The 20,996-nt window shown below is 57.0% G+C and overlaps 6 protein-coding genes across 6 annotated transcripts; 3 read left to right on the forward strand and 3 right to left on the reverse strand.

The window, feature by feature from the left end:
• Positions 1 to 546: 546 nt before the first annotated feature.
• On the forward strand, positions 547 to 3,563 carry HRG_09022 (fungal specific transcription factor domain-containing protein; the record flags this gene model as incomplete). The annotated part of the gene is made up of 8 exons (XM_044867493.1): positions 547 to 576; positions 639 to 1,096; positions 1,151 to 1,339; positions 1,432 to 1,573; positions 1,628 to 2,082; positions 2,194 to 2,749; positions 2,836 to 2,945; positions 3,047 to 3,563. The coding sequence occupies 8 exons, from the start codon at positions 547 to 549 to the stop codon at positions 3,561 to 3,563; spliced, it is 2,457 nt and encodes an 818-aa protein (XP_044717514.1).
• Positions 3,564 to 5,034: 1,471 nt separating this feature from the next.
• On the forward strand, positions 5,035 to 5,331 carry HRG_09023 (uncharacterized protein; the record flags this gene model as incomplete). Its single annotated transcript, XM_044867494.1, has 1 exon — positions 5,035 to 5,331. One exon carries the CDS (start codon positions 5,035 to 5,037, stop codon positions 5,329 to 5,331), a length of 297 nt encoding a protein of 98 aa, XP_044717515.1.
• Positions 5,332 to 6,274: 943 nt separating this feature from the next.
• Positions 6,275 to 7,393, forward strand: HRG_09024 (amidohydrolase domain-containing protein; the record flags this gene model as incomplete). Its single annotated transcript, XM_044867495.1, has 1 exon — positions 6,275 to 7,393. The coding sequence occupies one exon, from the start codon at positions 6,275 to 6,277 to the stop codon at positions 7,391 to 7,393; it is 1,119 nt and encodes a 372-aa protein (XP_044717516.1).
• Positions 7,394 to 7,721: 328 nt separating this feature from the next.
• On the reverse strand, positions 7,722 to 10,353 carry HRG_09025 (fungal zn(2)-Cys(6) binuclear cluster domain-containing protein; the record flags this gene model as incomplete). The annotated part of the gene is made up of 5 exons (XM_044867496.1): positions 7,722 to 8,283; positions 8,376 to 8,756; positions 8,817 to 9,136; positions 9,236 to 10,075; positions 10,201 to 10,353. The coding sequence occupies 5 exons, from the start codon at positions 10,351 to 10,353 to the stop codon at positions 7,722 to 7,724; spliced, it is 2,256 nt and encodes a 751-aa protein (XP_044717517.1).
• Positions 10,354 to 12,456: 2,103 nt separating this feature from the next.
• On the reverse strand, positions 12,457 to 13,660 carry HRG_09026 (glycosyltransferase family 25; the record flags this gene model as incomplete). The annotated part of the gene is made up of 3 exons (XM_044867497.1): positions 12,457 to 12,912; positions 12,982 to 13,174; positions 13,245 to 13,660. The coding sequence occupies 3 exons, from the start codon at positions 13,658 to 13,660 to the stop codon at positions 12,457 to 12,459; spliced, it is 1,065 nt and encodes a 354-aa protein (XP_044717518.1).
• Positions 13,661 to 15,557: 1,897 nt separating this feature from the next.
• Positions 15,558 to 16,525, reverse strand: HRG_09027 (esterase PHB depolymerase domain-containing protein; the record flags this gene model as incomplete). The annotated part of the gene is made up of 2 exons (XM_044867498.1): positions 15,558 to 16,133; positions 16,193 to 16,525. 2 exons carry the CDS (start codon positions 16,523 to 16,525, stop codon positions 15,558 to 15,560), a joined length of 909 nt encoding a protein of 302 aa, XP_044717519.1.
• Between the last annotated feature and the right edge of the window lie 4,471 nt (positions 16,526 to 20,996).

The following is a 20,996-nucleotide window of genomic DNA, read 5'->3' on the forward strand; positions in this document are numbered from 1 at the left end:
TCTCTCTTCGCGAGAGCTTTCAGCCGTATATACGTATACTACAGCAGTCCAACGCTAATAGGTAGGTCCTCCTTGCCGACTATAACTAACATTTTAGACAGACGCAAGGCACGGATTGCCCGAGACGAGAGTCGGACTTTTGTCTCCTAATAAAATGCAAGTTAAATACTTGCATACTCTTATTTTCGACATGCACCATGCATGCGCTGACAAATCAATGGCGGTTGCTCTCGATATAGCTTCGGCAGTCGCGAGCACGTCACCGGGCGCCCGGGTAGCGCAATGGATCATCGGCCCCTCGCTGTAACGGGAACCTGTCCGGGGCGCGTGTCGCAGCGGCCAGCCGCGGTAGCCGGTACCTCGCGCGGGTGGTCGCGGGTACCAGAGGCCCAGCGGGAGAGGGCAAGGTACTGTACCTTCTACGGTACTGGGCGCGTCCACTGGCGGCGCTGAAGGCGGGCGAGCGGGAGTTGAAAAACAGCAATCAAACCTCGTTCATCACCGGTCGGAGACGAGACGCGTCGCGGCCACAAGGGACAATGCGTCATGGGGTGTCGCGTGTGCCGGGCGAGAAAGGTGAGTGCGAGTGCCCATCCGTCGGTCCGTCGGGAGCTGACCGGGTCGGGGCATCGCACAAGGTCAAATGCGACGGACGGCCCAACGGCTGCCGCAACTGCGAGCGCCTCGAGCTCGACTGTCTCGGCGGCGCCGCTGAGGGCGCGGCCGTGTCGTCGTCGTCGCCGCGCAAGATCCGCACCTACCGCTCGTGCCAGAGCTGTCGCCTCAGCAAGACCAAATGCAACGGCGTGCGCCCCTGCTGTGCCCGGTGCGCCGCCAAGGGCCTCGACTGCCTCTACGACGGCGGCTCGGCCCCGCGCTGGACCAGCAGCCTGACGACGGGCTCCCTCTCGCCCGACCACCGTGATGCCGACGACGCCGACGACGGCGGCGACCCTGCCGCCCTGCCCAAGCTCGTCCCGCCCCGGCGCCACAGCTCCCCCGACCCCACGACCCCGGCCGACCGGAGGAAGCGGATGCGCGGGCCGGACCACGACGACGTCGAAGCCGCCATGGCCGGCTCGCATCCACTCACGTGGTGAGTTATGTGCACTCTCTGCTTCTCGCCCTGCCCATTCTCTCATCAGACCAGGCTGTTGTCCCCCGAGCTTCCGGCTGCTCGCAACCTGCGCCGCGTCGTCGAGCAGTACTTTGCCAACGTCCATCCCCTGCGCTGCTTCGCCTTTGTCCACAAGCCGTCCTTTATGCGCCAGCTCGACCGGGGCCTTGGCTCCGACGACGAGTCGGCGCTGCTGCACGTCATCTGTGCCCACGGCGCCAGGTGAGCAGCTCCCGGACAAGGAAGCTCTCCATGGAGACGGGAGTTTCTCCCAAAAGGGGCCCCCGAGCTGACGCCTGCCTTTCCCGCCATAGATTCCTCGTCCTCGGCAGCTGCCTCCAGGGCGACCTGACCCCTCCCCCGGCCGTCCTGCGCACCGCCGGCAACCAGTGGGCCAAGCGCGCCGAGTACCTGATGCTCGCAAACTTTGGCAAGATATCCGTCCAGAGACTCATGGTGGGCCCCCTCGCAACGTCTCCGCCGGGGCTCGTGCTGACGGTGCCGCTGCAGACGGCCATCCTCCTCCACGACTTCCACTTCCGCCTCGGCGAGTACGGTCAGGCGCTCATGCTCAGCGGCCTGGCCGTCCGCATGGCCCACGCCCTCAAGATCAACACCGAGTGGAGCCCGGACGTGCTGTGCGCCGACGACGGCGACGACGCCGCGCCCTCAGTCGCCTCGCGCGAGAGCCGCCGCCGCCTCATGTGGGCCTGCTACGTCCTCGACGCCTGGGCCGGCAGCGGCGTCGAGCAGCTCACCCTGCTGCGCGAGAACGACATCAAGATCCAGCTGCCCTGCAACGAGCGCAACTTTGGCCTCCGCATCCCCTCCATCACCGAGACCCTCGCCGTCGGACACGTCCTGCAGTTCCTGCCCCCCGCCATTGTGCCCCGCCGGCCCGCCGCCAACATGGGCATCATGGCCTATTACATTCGCGTCGTGGCCCTGTGGAAGAAGATTGTCCGGTAGGTCCCTCTTTTCTGTCTCTCTCTCTTGCTTGTCTCTCTCTTTCACAAACTCTTTCTTTCTGTTCCTTGTACAGATCCATCGTCTAACGACGTGGCTGCCTCGCACAGATACGTCAACCACCTCCCCCCCAACACTCCGCCCTGGCAGCCAGACTCTCCCTTTGCCGCCCTCGACGCCGACCTGCATCACTGGCGCAGGGAACTTCCCGACTTTGTCGAGTACTCGGCCGAGACCATCTATGCCCGCCTCGACTCAAACCAGTTTGGTGCCCTGGTGCTGATACATTGCACCTACCACCACAACTACCTCGAGCTCTACAAGCTCACCATGCCCGACCTCTTCAAGCTGGCCAAGCCCCTCGTCTTCCCGCCCGAGCATCGCGACTTTCTGCAAACCGCGCAGGCGAACTGCTACTATCACGCCCGCCGCATCACCGACATCTTGGCCGACGCCGCCGAGCACGGCGCGCGCTTCCTGTCGGATAGCTTGCTGCCCTTTTTCGTCTACGATAGCAGCCGCGTCATGCTGTACTACGTCGCACGGCTCCTCGACCCCAACTGGACGGATGCCGAGACCAAGATGAGGGACGCCATCAAGGCTGTCGAGAACAACAGCCGTGTCCTGCGGCTGATGTCTACCCTCTTTCCCATTGCGCAGTCCCTGGTGAGACCTCTTGTCAAGCGAGGAATCTGTTGAGTCTTAAGAGGCCTCTTCACGCATGTGCGCGAAGCTGACGTTTCCCCGCAAAGTCGGTCACGATTGAACGGTGGCTCTTCAAGGTACAGCAAACCGTCAGCCAAGACGAGCTGGTGAGCAGCTTGCAATCGGAGCACCGGCTGGACGCGCACCGGTCTGAAATGTGAGTTTCCGCCCTGCGAGCCCAGTCTTGCTCCGCTCCGGCTCTGCGCTGCGAGATATTCTCGACAAGTGGGAGGCTAACCCGGAGGAACCTGTCCACAGACTGAACGGAGCACGGGCCAGCCCGCCGCGGGACTCCTCCGAGTATCTGCTGCCACCGCTCTCCCTAGCTGCCCTGAGTGGCGGCGGCGGCGGCGGCGGCGGCGGCGGCGCAGACGAACACGGCGAGAAGCGACCGGGCGACGAGTCCCCCGGAGCCAGCACCGCCGGCTGGAGCACCGTCAACCCCAACGCGGGCAACGGCGGCCCGGCCTCGTGGGATGGAACCAGCCTGGCGGCCCACCAGCTCATGGGCCTCAGCCAAGAGGTGCCGCCCGCTCGATCCGGCCTGCAGCACGAGCGTCCTGTGTCGATGCAGCTGCTCCCGCGGGGCGTGGCGGCGGCGGCGGCGGTGGCGGCGGCGCAGCAGCAGCAGCTGCCCATGTGCGAGAGGCTGGATCTGGACGACCTGCAGAACTTTCTGAGCTGGGACATGTACGGCATCATGGAGATGGGGGGCGGCGTGTCCAACAATGACATGGACGACTCGGTGTCGCAGTCTTGGACGGGCGCGATATGAAGCGCGCAAGCAGCTCACCGCCTGCTACCAATGGCAGAGGGAGGGACGACTTGGCTACCGGGAAGGGAGAGACACATGCATATATACACGACCTGATAAGAACGACTCGACGACGAAACGGGTGGGCAAAGGGGTGAATGGGATGCGGAACCTGCTCCAGCGAGGGGCGAGGCATACAAGACAGAGCGAGGTGGAGCCAGGCGTTGATGCGACATGGTATATAATAAGGGAGGCTGGTTTGGTAATGTCCAGGCCATGTGGTCGGTCGACACGACCCGTTCTATAGGTAACTACACACTTGTCGACATGGGGACTCTGATCAGACGAGTTACGGGTGTTCGTATTTGTCTCGGTAGCCGGCGACAGAGGAACGGGCAGAGAGTGAGCCAGTCAGAGTGCCGGAGCGTATGGACCAAGGCTGCAAGCCCGTTCCCCGCCGGAGACGGAGAAGCCCGTCCAGTATCCATCTCCGGTTCCCACCGCCAGGTCAATCAATACATTATGCACGCGGTAGGTATTCAGCGTTTATTAGTGTTGCATTCGGCTGTGTACAAGCACCACGTCGTATTAGGATGAAGGTCAAGACTCTCGGCCTTGAAAGGATCAACAATAGAACTGAGGGATCAACTTGTCTCAACTGGCCAGCGCTCGCCCTGGTCCCGGCGTTGTCTCAGAAGGACAGATCACATGTACGAACACATACATGCCCATTGGCAAAGAGAACGCCGAGAGACAGAGCGCCCCTTTTCGTGCTCAGACGAACCGGCCGGCGACTCAGGAACCCGCCGGCAGCCGATTGCAGCGAGACTCAGCCCCGGGCATGATGACCCATGACGGCGCCCTACGAAAACTCCCTTTCGGCGTTTCCACTTCGAGATTGGCGGCAAGGCCTAGATTTGAACGCACCTCATGTGCTGCGCATGGAAGAAGCCCTGCTGTCTCGCAGCATACATTACGTGTTACAGTACTGCATCATAGCGTAATAATCCACCTCAGAGCAACATGTTGCTCCCTCCCGTGCCAAGACAGCTTGACCCTGCCATAACCTTTCTGGCTCCACTCCCCAAGACCGACACGTTTCGATATTGTCGTGTAGACTCGCCTGATCTCTCTGGCTGTTCTGGACCAAAGCCGAAGGCCGTGTCGTCTTCTGGCACCGGCAGCCCCATGCGGAATCTTGTGAGTAACAAGGGAGAACAAGGTTTGCCAAGGGAAGCGGGGGGGCGAACGCAGTTTGCGTGGGAGCTTGCGGAAAATATGTTATTAACTCACGAGTCCCCGGGGGCATGTGTTCCCTGCGTTCACTGCCTTATTCCTATCTCTTATACACATTATTGACGACATACACGACTCGAGCGTTACCCTCAAGAGTCGCCCACCCTCCAGCGACCCCAAGACCAGTGTCAAGGACGAAAAAAAGAGAGAGGCAAAGGACGATTCGACCTCGCCCATCCCCAGTCTCGCCACCGCCATGAAGTACGGCATCGTCTCCGTCGCCTGGCTCGCCGTGGCCGGGCTCACCGTGGCCGCGCCTCCGCAGGCCCGGCTCGACCCCGTGAACCCGCTGCTGGAGTGGCAAGAGCCCGGCGGCTGCTCCGGCGGCTGGAGCGAGGAGTGCATGGGCACCGCCGCCTTCTGCGCCACGCGGGACGAGGCGCCGTGCCTCAAGAAGCGCAAGGCACCGCCGAGGGCGCAAGCCCCGGGCGAGTCTTCGGCAGCTGAAGTTCCCCTGCGAGCCCGCAATGTGCGGGAGCGCGGTCTCCGCTGAGGGCGAGGGGCGCCTTCTGGCCACCGATGAAGGCATGGACGGGGAAGCAGGAGCCAAAACATGGTGCTGAGGCATCTACATCTACGCGCTCTGCCGTGGAACTTGACCCCAATATGGACCGTGGCAAGGATCGACGCGAGCCATCGACCACGGGCCGAGCACTCATGCCTCGAGCAAGGCAGATCTGCAGCCAGCGCAAAACAATCGACGATTCGCTTTCTTCGAAGAAAAGAAGTGCAGGCCCCCCCGATTGGATGACTTGGTCCGGATACCAATAGCTTCTGCACGCGGCAGCACACGACGAAAAGGCGTCCATAGGTATTTAGGAGTCAGCCTTACAGGCCTCTCGGGGAAGGCGTATTAATGAGGCAGCGAGTCGGACAGAATCCGACACCACGTGCAAGCCAAGATGGAGATTTGGTTGGAGAGGGAGCGATGCAGCTACACGCTCGAAGATTACAGCTGGTCACCGCTGCCGCTGCTAACTCAGACATGCGTCGTGGCGCCGCCCTACCATTAAACCGGCCGGCTCTTAGAGCAGGCAGCAGCTTTTCGCCGTCGCAATTTGATCGACGATGTTGCCTTGGATTTGGCCAGCAGAGCTTCTGGTCTGCAGGGCACAGCAAGCCACGCCCTAATCACCGCTGCCCTATGCAGCCATGGACAGAAGCCGAGGCCGCTGCCGGTCATCTTGACGAAGAGAAAGGCAAATTGACGGCCGGAAGGAGCTAATCTAAAAAGAAAAGAAGCGCGCGGAGGAGAGGAGGAGGAGGAGGAGGAGGCGGGTTGTCTTGCCGTAATTAGTTATAGGCACATAAGTTATAATGGCGACCGATCTTCTCTTACTTGGCTCGGACTTCCAGCTTTGCTCAAGGGTTTGTCCGCACCACACGCGCCCTCCCGGACCCAAAGCGGAAGTTTCCGAGACCCGAGAAAAGACAAGATGCGCCTCGACTTGTTCATCAGCGCCACCTCCTGGCTTGCCGGCTCGGTCGCTTCGCCCCGACCGTCCGCTGGCGCCGTCCCCACCGGCGCCGTCCCCACCGGTTCCGTCCCCACCGGTTCCGTCCCCACCGGTTCCGTCCCCACCGGCTCCGTCCCCACCGGCTCCGGCGCCACCCACCAGCAGCGCCGGCAGCCACAAGGACCGGCGCCAAGGGACTCGTGTTCCGACGCATCGAGCCTGTTTCCAGACGTACCGGCCATCCCCGCCGGCGCCTGGGACTCGCACATCCACGTCACCGACCCGGACGGCTTCCCTCCGCATCCGGACGCGCGGTATACGCCGGGCGTCCACACCATCTGGGACAACGGCGCCTTTGAGAACAGCATCCACTGCAAGCACGTCGTCATTGTCCAGCCCTCCATCTACGGCGCAAACAACACGCTGCTCATCAAATCGCTCGAGGCCATCGGCTCCGGTCACCGCGCCGTCGTCGTGCTCGACGCCGCCGCCGCCAACAACCCGGCGCTGCTGCGCTCCTGGCATGGCCTCGGCGTCAGGGGCGTCCGCGTCAATCTCCAGAGCGAAGGCGTCGTTGAGTCGGCCGAGACGCTCGAGCGCCGGCTCAGGCAATACGCCGCCGCCATCAAGCCGCTCAACTGGGTCCTGCAGCTGTACACCCCCATGGCCCTCATTCCCTCGCTGGTCCATCTGCTGCAGGAGCTTGACGTGCGCGTTGTCTTTGATCATCTCGGAGCCCCAGCCCTGCCGAGCAACGCAGCCGGCTCGCCCGCCCGCACCCTCCAGCAACCCGCCGGCTTTGAAGCCCTGATCCACCTCCTCAGCAAGGGGAAGACGTGGGTCAAGATATCCGGCCCCTACCGCCTGTCCAAGAAGCCCTTGGACCCAGATTATAAAGACCTGGACCCCATCATTGAGAAATTGTTCAAGGTGGCGCCGTCGAGGCTTGTCTACGGCTCCGACTGGCCACACACAAGATTCGAGGGGCAGGACATCAAGCCGTGGACGAGGCACCTGCTTAGTATGACCAGAGGAGACGACGTGCTACGGCGCAAACTTTTCACGGACAACGCGCAGGAGCTTTGGGGCGCCAAATGAGCCATCTCTCTTCTTCAGATACACGCTATTCATGATGCGACGGGGCGTTGCTGGAGTTCCATGTATGTGTATTTTCAGGAGGAAGGATAATGTGTATGTGTGCGTGTTGCGCAGTCAACAGCCACGTATAATCGGCGTCTTGTGGTTACGTCTTCCCATCATGTAGCTTGGAGAGCGCCATTGTGCTCATGGAATTGAACAGGCATCCGCCGCCCGTTTGCGCCTACCTTTGAGTCGTCTCGCGTTCCCCGATCGATCCGTGGCATTGCCTGAAGCTTGGCACGGTCGTTTCCTCACGCTGAGGCGTTCGGTCCCGACGATTCAGTCTTCACCCGTCGAGGTGCGTAAACTCTCGAAACAGGGTCCAGTCCTCGAACCCCTGAGCAAGCTTCTCGACGCTCGAGTCGTCGGGATCCGTCATGGCCAGGTCCAAGTCGACCATGAACGTGGCCCGGATCTCGTCCGACACGTACGCCAGCCCCCGTTTCTTGAGCCGGCCAAAGATGCTCCGCGCCTCGTCGCTCGACATGTCGCCGCTGCGCAGGGTCATGGTCAGCAGTGCCCGGCCGACGGCCTCGGCAACGCGGTACGACCGGCGCAGGCTCCCGTAGCCGTGGACGCAGTGGAGAAAGTAGAAGCGCCACGCCGGGTCCTTGGGCTCGTGCAGGACCGCGTTGGCCAGGTAGATCATGCCCGTGTGCCAGAGGATCGAGTATGCCGACTCCTTGTGCCGCGAGCGATAGATGACCACGAGGCTCTTGAGCTGCTCGACCGAGGCTTTGAAGGCGACTCGCGGACAGCTCTCGCGCGCCGCAAACGTGGCAAGACGGTCCTCGGGGCCTCGTACAAAGGGGCGGAAGATGTCGAGAATAGCCGCATGGAACCAAACACTAAACAATCACCTCGTAAGTCTCTTCACGCATACATGTATACAGTTCCGGATATATGCAAGCTGATACGCTATTCACAGTGTGAGGCTCACTGAAAGACCACGACGTGGTGCGCACTATCCTCGGACAGCGCGAGAGACTTTGGGAGGGTTTCCGCCCAGGCAAGAAGCTCGCGGTACTTGTGCTCCGCAAAGACAAGCGAGACATGGCCGCTCGCGGGTGCAGGCTGCTTGGGCGCATTCTGGTAATAGTCCCGGGTGACGCCGTGGAGGATGCGCCAGAACATACACAGCGCTGGGAAAGTCTCTCCCATGTAGGGCGCCGTTGCCAGGGCGGGATCCCCCAAACCCGGCCCTTTCGCTGAGTGTTCCTTATGCGGCGTCGAGACAGGCTCTCGGACGCCTGGAATCGGGAGCTCGGGAGGGTGGTTCGGGTACTGGACACCTGGTTGCTGGTAGAACAGCGACATAAGCCTATCCCGGGCATCAGCTTCATGGATCACGTGTAAAGCATCATAAATCATCCGAGCTCACACTATCCAGTTGAAGGTGCCCCAGGCCGCATATGAGGTCGCACTGCGCATGTCCCGGGGGAGCTCGTTGACCATCTTGATCCCCACAGCCGGCTCCACGCCAAACAACGACATTCGCAAGCCCATGTGGAAGGTTGCGCCCAGGTACTCCAGCATGTGATGGTCCTTGCCTTGCCCGAGGGTGGCAAGACTTAGGAGCTGGGCGCTCGCGATGTTGAGAAGGGTGTCTGACGGCCCTTCAAGGCGCCAGAGCCGCTCTGCCTCGACACAGAAGAGCTGGGCTTGCGGGTAGGCATCTCTGTCGATAGCGGCATACATTTGCTAGTTTTCGTCAACGTGAGCATGGCCGAGGCGTGCACCCGCACGACTAAAGCACTTTGAGTCCCGTGAGGGGCGTCGGGGGAGAGAAAGGGGTCATACCGAACCCCAGTACAGTGTTGCGTTGGCCAACAGGCGAGAGCAATGTCGGGTCTGGCGAGCAACCAGGTCGCCGATGAATAGGTCCGGATCAAAGGTGCCTAGCAGCGGATGGTCTGTCTCTAGGTAAAGCGAGATGACGCGGGCCGCAAACTCGTTAGTTACAGGGACATTGGTCCAGAAAGCAATGTCCAAGTCGCGCAAGCGCTCGTCGCAATAGCTCGATCTCGACAGCACGATTTCGTCGGGCCCATAGCTCGAGAGAAACGGGTTCAATGCCGGGTCATCAGAGGTGCGGGCGGGATCCGAGTCGGTCGTCTCGATGGCCGCTTCGGGGGAGGCGCCGACCACCTGGCTGCTGAACTTGATGCTGAGAAAGATCAGCAACAAGAGTCTTGACGGGACACTCTCAAAGGCGAACCTCGCGTCTCGAGAGTCTGGTCGGTGCAGCTGGACCGGCCCAAGTAAATTACACTCCTCCAAGGAGGAGGCGAAGAGGGGGTGCAGCGCGGGATACGAGACGGGGTTCTTGGTCATGAGCTCAAACTCTAGGCTGGGATACGGAGCTTCTTGGAGACCGACTGCCGTCTCGGATGCGTTTTCGGCCGGCGATTGCCTGAGCCCCAGCATGGACTTGACAATATGCGCCACGGCCGACAGGTCGTCGTTGGTCCGGAGCAGACGCAGGATGCCAAACGCTTCGCTCTCCGAGGCGGAGCGGAGGACCTGCACGATCTCGCAGGACTCGTCCACGATCGGTGGACCGACGGCGGGCTTGTCGGCGTAGATGCATGGCACAGATCGCTGCTGGCAGGCCCTACAGCACGGGCGCTCCCCGTCACACTAGATGAAGCAGAAGAGTCAGGGCAGCGGCTCCAACCCACCGTTGCAAAGTCGACAGCAAGCATGGCTCCCGGGGACAAAGAGGCCTGGGAGCTCGCCGACTTTGCCTGACCGGCCGGACATACGCGGGCCTTCTTCCGGCGACATTCGTTGCAGGCCATCTGAGTGCCGACTCGCTGCCGTTTCTGCGGCACCAAGGAGCTGGTGGAAGCTGCATACGAGGCAGACTCTTCAGGGCCGCACAGCAAGTGGCGGAGTGGGGGGTGCCTCTTGGGCATTGTGCCTCTGGAGCTCGTGTCGTGGCTGCTACTTGCTCTCCTCCTTGAGCGTGCGTGGCCAGCATCAAACCAGCGGTCCAAGGGGTGAAGGTCCAAGGGGTGAAGGAAGGGGCAAGCTCACATGATGCTGGACAACCCCGCCGCGGGTAATGGCGTTTATCGCGTCTATAACGGGATCCCCATGGCTCGAGGGTCTGCCTCAGTCTTGCTTGCCCTCCCCCCCAGTACTGTACTGGATAGAGAGACTCTGAACGAAGCCTTAGGCGGCCCTGGCTGGCTTATGTACCCAGCGCTTTGAAGACCCATGTACCACTCCAGTCGTTCCGCATTGATCTGGGCTTGGTTTCTGTCCTTGGTTCCACAGGAAAAGGGGACAGAGCGACTTGACGAGGCCCCGAAACGAAAGATGATGTGTCATGTGTTGAACACGTATATTCCGGCCGGCGCAGAAGACCGAAGCTTTGAGAAATCAAGGTGCATGGCGAGGCCGTTTCATTAAATCGACCAGTTGGGACGACGGGGTGAGAGGTGGCTGCTCACATCCATTTCACAAATCTTGAGGTGCGTGTGAACTCGCCCAAACATGGCATGTATCTATATACTGCGACGTAAGTAATTTTTGCTCTTCCCAAGCGTCTACTGAGCTATATCAGAAACTGGCTCTACGGCTGGCAGGCTTTAATCGATGTGAAGGATTTCCTGTCACGTTCGCCACCGGGAGACCACATCGCCGGCCGGCCTGCCTCGGGTCAAGACCAGAGCCTTCTCCTGGGAGAGTATCGGCCGCACATACCCGTGCCATTCATCCTCCCAGGCCCTGCAGGCAATCATTGCGTAGGTGTACTCCTAATACCCCGAATACCATGCCGCTGTCTCCCAGTCGAGAACCAATCGCCGCTCCATTTCCCTGCCGATGATGTTTTTTCTTTGCAGATCACCATGAGTGAAGAGCGATTCATGGTTCCGGAAGGGTGGTGACGGGGAGCACAGGATGGTAGTATGAGGGCTTTCTGGCCTGGGTCCCTATTATAAAGGTATTTCTCAGCCAGGGCTTCATTCAGCTTTGGTTCTGAACCAAAGGGCCCGCTGACTATGCCGTCTTCATATGCAGTCCAGAACATGGAAAGGTCGCTTCCCGGGATGCACAAAGTATCCGGGTGTAGGAAGGCTCCGTGAGGTATAGAAGCAAAGGGGCAGTGGACTTGATACCGCCGCCTTCTGTGGAGAGTCTGAAGCATGCCAGGTAGTTGATGCTGCGCCTCTCTGCATCTTTGGTCGAGAAATGGCAAAGACGTGCGGTATGAGAGCCTGTTGCGTTTGACGGACGAATAGCATCGTCTCGCCTTCGGGGCTAACGTTGAGGCCGAACTTGACGTTGTAACGGATGGGGTGGCATACGAATCGTCGACCAGTATGCTCCTTGAGAATGTGCCCGGAAGCATTGTTGCCGGCTGGCGATCGGAACGGAGCTGGCAATCGAGATTCGAGCGCCTTGTTCGTACATAATTTAGGGGATGCGTTGCATATTTAGAGCAGGTTGGGATTCCAAGGGCCTCGACCCAGAGGCGGGGGAGCTTCTTCATACATGTAATTATGCAAGCCCCCGCAGCATGACAACGCCTTGCTCGTGTATGCCCAATCTTCTGGGCTTCTCGAGTGGCCCCTGGACAGGCGACTTTCATCAGCACAAAGGGCTTGACGGGGACCCGTCAGCCATCTGCAGTCGGCAACAGCAGCCAACGACGCCACGACGCCAGATCGAGGATTGGCATCTTGTGTCTGGTCGCCAGCTGCGTGGGCATGAGGATTCTCTCTGCACTTTGGTTGGCCTGCCCGGAGCTCTGTGGGGAAACAAGCCCGTTGGCCGAAGCATGATTCCGACGGAGCATCTGGTAGACGTGAGACTGGGGCCCTTGCTGCGGCTTGGCGGCGATCGTTTCCCGGAGAGTTTGAACAAAGCCCAGTAATGACCGGATCATGATCCCGGACCCAATCCTGGAGACTCTGGTTAAAGCCGACTTCCTCCGGTCGAGCTCCGGGTAATTTCACCGCCACCTTGGAAGAGAACACAGCGGCGTGATATCGCGAGCTTTTGAGATGCCGTCAATCGTCAAACTGTTGTTCCAGAGGCCTGCCTAGCAAGATGTTCTTCAAATTCAGTCTCATGCTCCATTTGATCGACTCTGTGAACCCTTCCTGCCTCTCGCCGCCGTCCTCTCCTTGGCTGTTGATATCGCTGTCTCCAGTCAGGCGGCCCTTTGGCTTATGGTGGAATATGATGGTTGGGTTGACACTGAGACACTTGAGATGGTACGAGGCATCCGATCGCCCATCGCGACACAAGGCCGCGAGCGCGTTGTCGAACTCGGTATGTAGACCGTCGATGCTCAGCGCGTAGAGGATCTTTTTGGCTGCCTTCTGCGAGACGGCATAGGCGAAGGAGCAGACTGGTAGTCCGGACAGGTGAACAAGTCGTGTGTGCGGCGGGAAGGCTCCCCAATCCACCCACTGCGTAACTCTGCTGTACGACGGCATAGTCTCGTCGTCCTGGATGGCGTACTTGATGGAAATGTTTGCCCTGGCATCACCTTCGAGGCTGCGGTTCTCGTCTAGCATTTCGGGGAATACCTCGCCACAGTGGCCGAGCCAAAGGACGTCCCAGCCATCGCCGTAGGGTGAGTCGGGAGGGAATGAGGACGCGGACTCGCCCAAGACGTGGCGAGTACCTTGGGCGATATTGGAGAGCTGCGACTTGAGATGAACGTCCCAGTCTACATCATCCTCTAGGATCAAGGCAGAAGATATCCCGGTTTCGACGATCCTTTAAGCCATTATTAGTCTTGACTGAAAACGGAAGCAAGGCTTTGATGTCCTCTATTGTGGGAACTTACCGGCGTATAATATTCATGTGGCCCCTCCAACTACCCAGGAAGTTTTCTTTTGCGCGATCAAGACTGATGCCGTATGGGACTGCCTTCTCTGCAATCGACGACGCCTTGACGCCGTCTTCCCAGTCAATGTCGAATTCGGTCAGGGAAGCCATCAGGTCCAGCGCATCGCGCTTATCCGACCTCTCGGGCAGAGAAATGGCGATGACTCTTTCAAACCCGAGGGTCCTATTGGCCGTGCGCGGAAGATGGGAAGGCGCATGCACCGGACGAGCGTGTCGAATCGTGCTTATGTTGGCAGCCTGGGAAATCAAGGACAGAGCGTCGGTGCTTAAGTAGGCTATAATGACTCTGAGCGCAATGATAGCCAGGCCGCCCTTGAGGGCCAGTCGTAGGCTCCAATTCCGGGTGATGTGCATGTCGAGGAAGCGTTGGCGGCGATGCGAACAACTCGTTGATCGTTCGGACGTAGGCGCGTGCGGGGAGAGCGAATGGGCGTAGGGAAGCGAGAGTAAGACGCATGGAGGCCTACAGCATGCGAGTTGGGCGCCGACGAGCTTGACATAGGGGGGCGTTGGAGGTGGGAGGAGTTCGACGGCAAGCCAGCAAGCGACGACAAGCCAAGAAGCCGCCCTCCTATTATCATATCTGGCTTTTGCAAAGCAACTCCGACCTGCAGTGCCTCGGCGAGTCATTTTCACAGCATAATGGATAGCTACATGTACCCAAGCTTGGCAATGACTCGAGACCTGGCAGCTGCCAGTGTAAGAAACCCTGACAAAGGCCGGCCCACAGGCGCTAGGCAGCCCCAGGAACGTACGCCGAGCATGCAAGACGGGAGGGGAAAAGGTGGGACGAAAAGGGCGTCATCGTTGGTCACCCCACGAGCAAGACGCCGGGTCATTGTCAGGCTGGATGGTGAAACAGGGTCGTAAGCTTCCACGTCTGGGCCCAGAACGTCCCTCGAGACGTCCATGACTAGCTTGAACATTTACAGCGTCTGCTATGACTGCAATGTGTTGTCAATGCCGTTCTAGATTCTCCGTCGTGTTCTTGGTTTCGCCATGGCCAATCAGAACCTTGCCGCCGAACCCACGTCTTTTCCGCATGTAGGCCCCTGCGGCCCCTAGACCTTCCAACTGTCTCCCATAAGATTCGTGGGAATGAAACCGTCAACACGAAGTAATCGAGCCTGTACCTATAGAGTTCAAAGTACACGTCAATGATATAATTGAGTGTCGAGTTGGCCAGCGTTGGCGATGGTCTTACTGGGCACAGGGTGGTTTCACGAACAGGGGTCCCTATAGTGACACAAATATGGCGGGACTTTGCTTCATTCTGATTAAATCGTATGCGGCATGACAAAGCGTGGAGCTGTTGTATAACGACAGATGGCCTGGAGCGTGACAGTATCCCTGTCGGAGAAGCTTGGACGCGTTTCAAGAATAACGGCGACCGACGCTATTGGCTCTAATACGCATCGGTATCCTGCCGGCATTGGAACCTCCCGGCACGGCTAAAGGCCAGAACTACATACCTTCTTGCCAGGAATCGCTTCCAGGTGCATCAATGAAGAGGAGACGGTCTGAAGTACCAAAGGATCATGAGCACGTAATGGGCCGGCGTCAGCAGCCTGTCGGGAGAAAACCAAGTTCAATCACCAAGTATTTATATAGCATCATTTAAAAGAATGGGTTGAGGCCAACATGCTTAGAGCCAATATTAACCCGTTCCGTTCTGACGACACGACGAAGCTCATAGAACCGTAGAACGGCAACGGGAATGGGTGGAGCTTATTTTACGCTTCTTCTAGCTATCATGCCACATAGCTCGTCTGCCCTTACATATCACTGGTACCCTATACACGTGTATATGGCTAGATGTCGATGTTCTCCAATGACGGTCTTGAGCTCCAAGTGTGTCTTCCTCGATTGGAAAGCTTACAAATTAACAATATAAACAGGGCAGCGAAACCAATAAATCGCAACAAGTCTCCCGACAGACTCGGGACTTCGATGGTTCAATGTATATCACGTAAGGCCGAGATGGTCGGGGATCGTGGGCTCTAATTGTGTGAAACAAGATATCGAGGAACTATATGACAGAGGAAGGCTTTTTTTTAATGACAAACATCTAGACTCACCCCCAATGTGCCCATATGCATTTCAAATGCTCTTCTTTGCTACTACTCATACTTTGTGGTTTCCGTACAACGACTCTACTACTGAATTATATACGCATATCTGCGGCGACCCTATACACGTACCTCTGCCGCCAAATTATTTACTTGAAAAAATGGCTCTTTGCCACTCGTCTTCACGGCTTGCGGAAGGCCGACAGGAAGTCGACGACGGCTGGCGATGCATCAAACGCAGAGTCCTTGCCGGGCCACTTGTGGCTCTGGCCGTCCATCTTGATATGCCGCACCAAGCCCTCGCCGCCCGCGCATTTCCACTTGATGTCGTGCACGCCGCCCGGGAGATCCTTGGTGCTGGAACTCGAGCATTGATTCCGTTTCGCCCACCGGGAAAGCCAGTCGGGGATCGCAGGGACGCGGCCGCCGCGGGCGTCTCCCCCCTCGTACGGGATCGTGCGGTCTGCCGTCCCGTGCAGCTCCATCATGGGCAGAGGCGAGCGGGACGGGTGGCAGTTCCGGTTGCCCACGACATCTGTGTAAAAGGCTCCGGAAACGGGGGCAAATGCGGCGAACTGCCCGCCGTGTTCGGACGAGCAGGCCAGGGTCCCGGCAAACCCGGCGCCGTTGGAGTGGCCGGTGGCGTAGACGCGCGCCTCGTCGACGCAGTAGGCGCCCTTGATGCGGTTGACCAAGTCGGTGGTGAAGGCCTCGTCGTCCACGCCCTTCTTAGCATAGCTCGGGCCCTGCCAGTGTTTCTGTATTCAACATGTTAGTTCTGGTATTCAAGGGCCATGCAGCGAAAAAGAGGCCATACATCGACGCCAGCAGGATAGACGGCAATCATGTCGGGGTTAACGCTTTCGTCAGAAAAGCGTGTCTCGTTCTCGAAATCCTCGAGTTTGTTGCCGGCGCCATGGTACGCAATCAAGAGCGGCTTGGGCTTGTCGGCTTCGTAGTTTGAGGGGAGATGGATCCGATATGTGCGTTTTCCGCCGCTGCTTTGGAAACTGAATTCGCGCGTCTTGCCGACAAAGTCGTGCGACTTGCCGCATCCCGGAGAGGCCCGTCGGTGGATAGCGGCACCCTGGACGGCACACGCAAGACCCAGGATCAGGGCAAGGAAGCTGACTCCTATTCTCGGCGCCATGTTTCTTCAGAGGGAGGATTCAATGAGGGCTGGGCACTCGGATTCCGTCTACAACGAACAGGGGAAACGGACGCAACGAGAGGATCACTGTGCCACGGGAACGGATTCTCTTTAAACGAGGCAGTAATTATCACCGATGAAAACCCCTGCACGGCCCGAGGCCTTGGATGTCAGCAGCCCCGTTGCGTCATGCGTGTGCCATCAGCGGAAGCTCCGAAGCCACTGCAGGTAAGCTTAGTTTGGCCCCTGCATAGTTGCCATCGGGCCAGGTGGCGCTTTGACAATGCATTGTGACAGCCGTGCCGCTGAGAATATCTGCCGCCCAGGGCTGACTGTCAGCTCCTTCGTGGCCCTAAAGTATGACACGGCCTGTTGCTGCGCCATAGCGTTGCACGGGTTGGCCGCCCGAACTCGGCCAGGCATGTGCGTGCTTATTCACTCGCTGTTCAACTGACGCCTGTAACCTCGCACGGATAGTACGGCAAGCTGGTCCTCTTCTCCATGGGCCGCCTGGTGCTGACATGGAAAGACGAAGGTATCAATGATGACATGATCCTTTGGTTCAAAATATCCCAACGTCGTCCCTTGTCGTGCGATGGTTTTAACAGAATCCAAGCACACAAAACAAAGACATTCGACAATTATGGCGGAAGAACAAGAGATGCTCATTGGTAGAGAAGTTTGAGAAGTTTTGAGTTTGGCGAGCCTTGCTCTAGGGCTGGCCGTTGAGAGACGGCGTCGAGCGCCGCGTGGCAAACCGAGCCCGTCCTTATTTCCCCTGAATGTGTGTCCATAGTTAGTCAAAATCGCGGCGGTATTGACGTCATGGACCATGGGATTTCATGAGACACAACGTGGGTGTGGAGATTCATAGACTGGTTCTATCAACGCCGTTGAAACTCAATGGCCACGAGCCGCGGACAAGTTTCTAAGATCAGTCCAGCGAACGACTCCTCTTCTTTGCCACTTATTAGCGGCCGGAAACCCCGAGCGTACCTGAGAGGCAACATTCAATGATAAGTCTTCTCTTGTAGTAGCTCTTCCCAAACTGCCTTCTAAGCTTGAATAGTTCTAAGATCGGCAAAGTAGTTGATTGTCGATGCTGGAAAACGTCTCCAGGTGCGCTACGTATGTGCCTGGAATATGCACACACCAATTGGCAGTATCGGCGCTGTGCCTGGACCAGCCACACCTCCCTGTTTTGGGGTCTATCCGATGGTGTAAACGCTCTAATGGTTAAAAGGGGCCTCTGGATAATTCTCAGCAATTGCCTGATGCTATTCAGATTGCTTTGTCCCACTGCCGTCGTCGTGCCAGGCGTGGGACACGGCTGTCTGATAACTGCTCTATGGCCAGTTTCTGTTTGACCGAGCCTGTCGTCAAATCCCGCCCCCTCGTCAACGAGTCTCAGCCTAACTCTCAGCCTGAAAGACAGATAGTCGCAAGCAGTTGCAATTACCAGTTCCTTAACAACCAGCGTCGCTGTCTGGCTATTTTAAATAGCGCAAATCCGTTCACCATTTCCAAGGGTTTTGCAAGTCTTGAAACAGGCGTCGCGTCAGAACAACATCGAGAGGGCAAGCATTCATTTCAAGTCCTTGGCTGACGTTAATTCATCGGAATTACTTACGGAGGTGTTGTTGCAGTGCTGCCGCCTGTTCCGCCCAATCCAACAACCTCCTCGTTTCTCAGCGGTCGAAATAGCGGCCGCCTGAACAAGAGAAAATCCCACACAGAGGGTGAAGATGGTGCTGAAGACCTTCATCTTATATTTGGTAATCTAAAATGCGACGGTAAGTCGAAGAGGTATTGAAAGCCAGGCATGGATGGCTTTAAAACGTGATAGAAGACTGTTTTCGTCATTGACCAGGATGGGGAGGAGTCCTTCGCTGCTTATACCAGTCTTGTGGAATGGCCCTATGTTACCAAGGTCTGCTTGCTCGCGAAGATGGGCACTTCAAGATTATAAGCACGTTCCTTCAGACTAAGCTATATAAATTACGAATAAATTATAGCAATTATATTCCGTACGACTATATCACATATCGTTGAAAGTGAGGGTCGAGTCCGAGACAGAGCCGTGCAAGTTACAGAGCGCAGACAGGTCTGAACTTGCTCGCCCTCGCCCGTGCCATCCGACTCGCCAGGCAAGGGCTTCAGCAGGCCAGAAAGGCTCCATTGAGAATTTGGAAGGCTTTCAAATCAGAATGCCGTAAACCGTTATCATATCGACAGAGCAGCCTCTTGATTAATAAACGGAATCAGACTCGTGTAGCTTGGCTGTGGAAGGGCCGGCTCTCTAGAGACAAGCACCCTAAAAGTAAATGTCGGTAGAGGGATTGTCTTAAATACTAGACCGCACAGGCGTCCGGAATCAAACTGGCGGTAGCTTCGGGAGACGGCAGTCGATCTCTTCAGCCGTTAGGTTCCCCGGCTCGGCTTCGGCTGGCTGGAATGTATCAGATGGGTGATACACGGTCGTGAACTCTCGTCACCCTATAAGCCCACATTACAAGAAGCAGGGGAGTCGGTACGGCTGAGCCGCGTTTCCGAGCGAGCAAGATTGCATTACAAGAACGATCACTTGGCCTATGTCGCGGCAAGGTGTTGCAAAAAACGAAGGAGCGGCCTTGGGTGAAAGAGTCAAGATTCGGACGCTCATTCACGGTGCTGCCTACTGCCTGATAGGCAGTTACGATTATACGAGCTGCTGTCTGCAGGTAGCAGCGTCACTTGCTTTCTCAATTTATGTACTTCAAGAGGAATCATCCCACTCATTAGAAAGAGAACTACCAGGGATCTTCTGCCTGATCGTTGCTGAGCCATTCATACTGCCCGTGTCATCTATTGTGATAGGAATTGGAGGAACGGATCCCCATCGCCCGAGCCCGAGGAGTCGACAAGCAACTTCATGTATCACAGCTCCTGAAACCTCACGCCTGATCACTGCCTCTGCTGCGCCACCATTACACAGTATGTATTAGCCTATAGCAGTCCGATTCCCCTATTTGCACAGTTCCCCGTAGAAAGCTTTTTTTGTCTTATATTATCTTCTACTTATCCAGTAAGTTAGATAGAAAGATTTGATTTGAGGTAAAGTTTATAATTTTTAAGAATATATAAAGAATTTATTTATTTATTAAGATTACGCTAATAACCTAGCTAGAAGTATCTAGTACTTTAATAGTAGGTAAGTATTAAGGAGAGTAGGCATAAAGTAGGCATAAGAGGCCAGAGTCATGCCTAGTAGACCTAATAGTTATATATAAGGGGTCTGCCTAACTAATATAAACTCCCCTAGCCTAAGGACATAATGCGGACCTAACTTAAGTATAGAGACATCTTAATGCCCTCTTTTAGCTAGATATTTATGGCCACTATACCTATATAAGCCCCTCTCTTGTCCTAATATATAGACTAGATATGTATTACTAAAATTACCTTTCTGAGCCCCTATTCCTTCTACTGTGCTCTCAAGCCCCTGCTTAAGAGTAGACAAGAATAACTGGGGTACCTGGGGTAAAGCTCATCCTCTCTCGTGTTAAGTCTGCCTATTCATTGGGTCACTATTGCTGTACTTAGGAAATTGCGCTGATGAATCAGATGTAGTAGGTAGTATGTTAGGTCGCCTATACCTGCCACAGTATTAAAGAAAGTCTAGCCGTAGCAGTAGTTATGTTGTAGTCTTTGTAGCTGTGCGCTGTGTGGCTCTTTGTTGCAGGCGTGTGTTGCTTGTGTCGGTGTAAGTGTATGTATATGTCCCCCTTTCTAATTAATCCTACCTAAAGACGCCCTGATCGTGGCCCTGTTGTCTGCCTCGTGGCACGTCTAATCTCAGCTAAACAACCGTGTTAGGGGCAGATTAGTAGCTAAGTCAGTAACGATTAGTAAATACCAACTACTATATGTTCTTTGCTCTTTGCCCCTGGACCTGGCGAAGACTTTCTAGTCAGGGGGATTTTCCGCACGATTCATTAGTACTAAAGTTCTCTTATGTCTAGATGTCTCCTTATAGAGAGGAGTAAACTTCGGCGGCTTTCTCTTTTGCAGGCAGAACGGTGAGCATGAGCACTGCGAGAAGTCATGGGCTCAATATGAACAGTCGTGTTGATGGCCTCATCTGTTCGCTCCATATTATGAGGTTGCGCACACGGAGACGACGGGGAGATTGTCCATCACTTGCCAACAGTAGGTAGATAGGAGAAGTGGAGGATGACGAGTCGAGTAATGAGGCGCACGACAGTGAACGAACGAGCAAGGACGAGTTCAACCTATTCACGACAGTCGAGTTAGGGGCGCCCGATTAGATGGAAGATGTAACGGGCTAAAGCCCTGTTGCGCCAAACGACAGCGAGCAGTGACAGGGACCCGAACCTCTATATGTTTGGCTTCAACGACTGGCCAGCGCCTGAGCCAAAGTTGTTATGGCAGGCCGAGAGGAAACTCGCAGAGCGAATGAGCGACGTTGTAA

This window comes from Hirsutella rhossiliensis (genome assembly GCF_020360975.1).
Source record: "Hirsutella rhossiliensis strain HR02 chromosome Unknown scaffold00011, whole genome shotgun sequence".
Taxonomy (NCBI): domain Eukaryota; kingdom Fungi; phylum Ascomycota; class Sordariomycetes; order Hypocreales; family Ophiocordycipitaceae; genus Hirsutella; species Hirsutella rhossiliensis.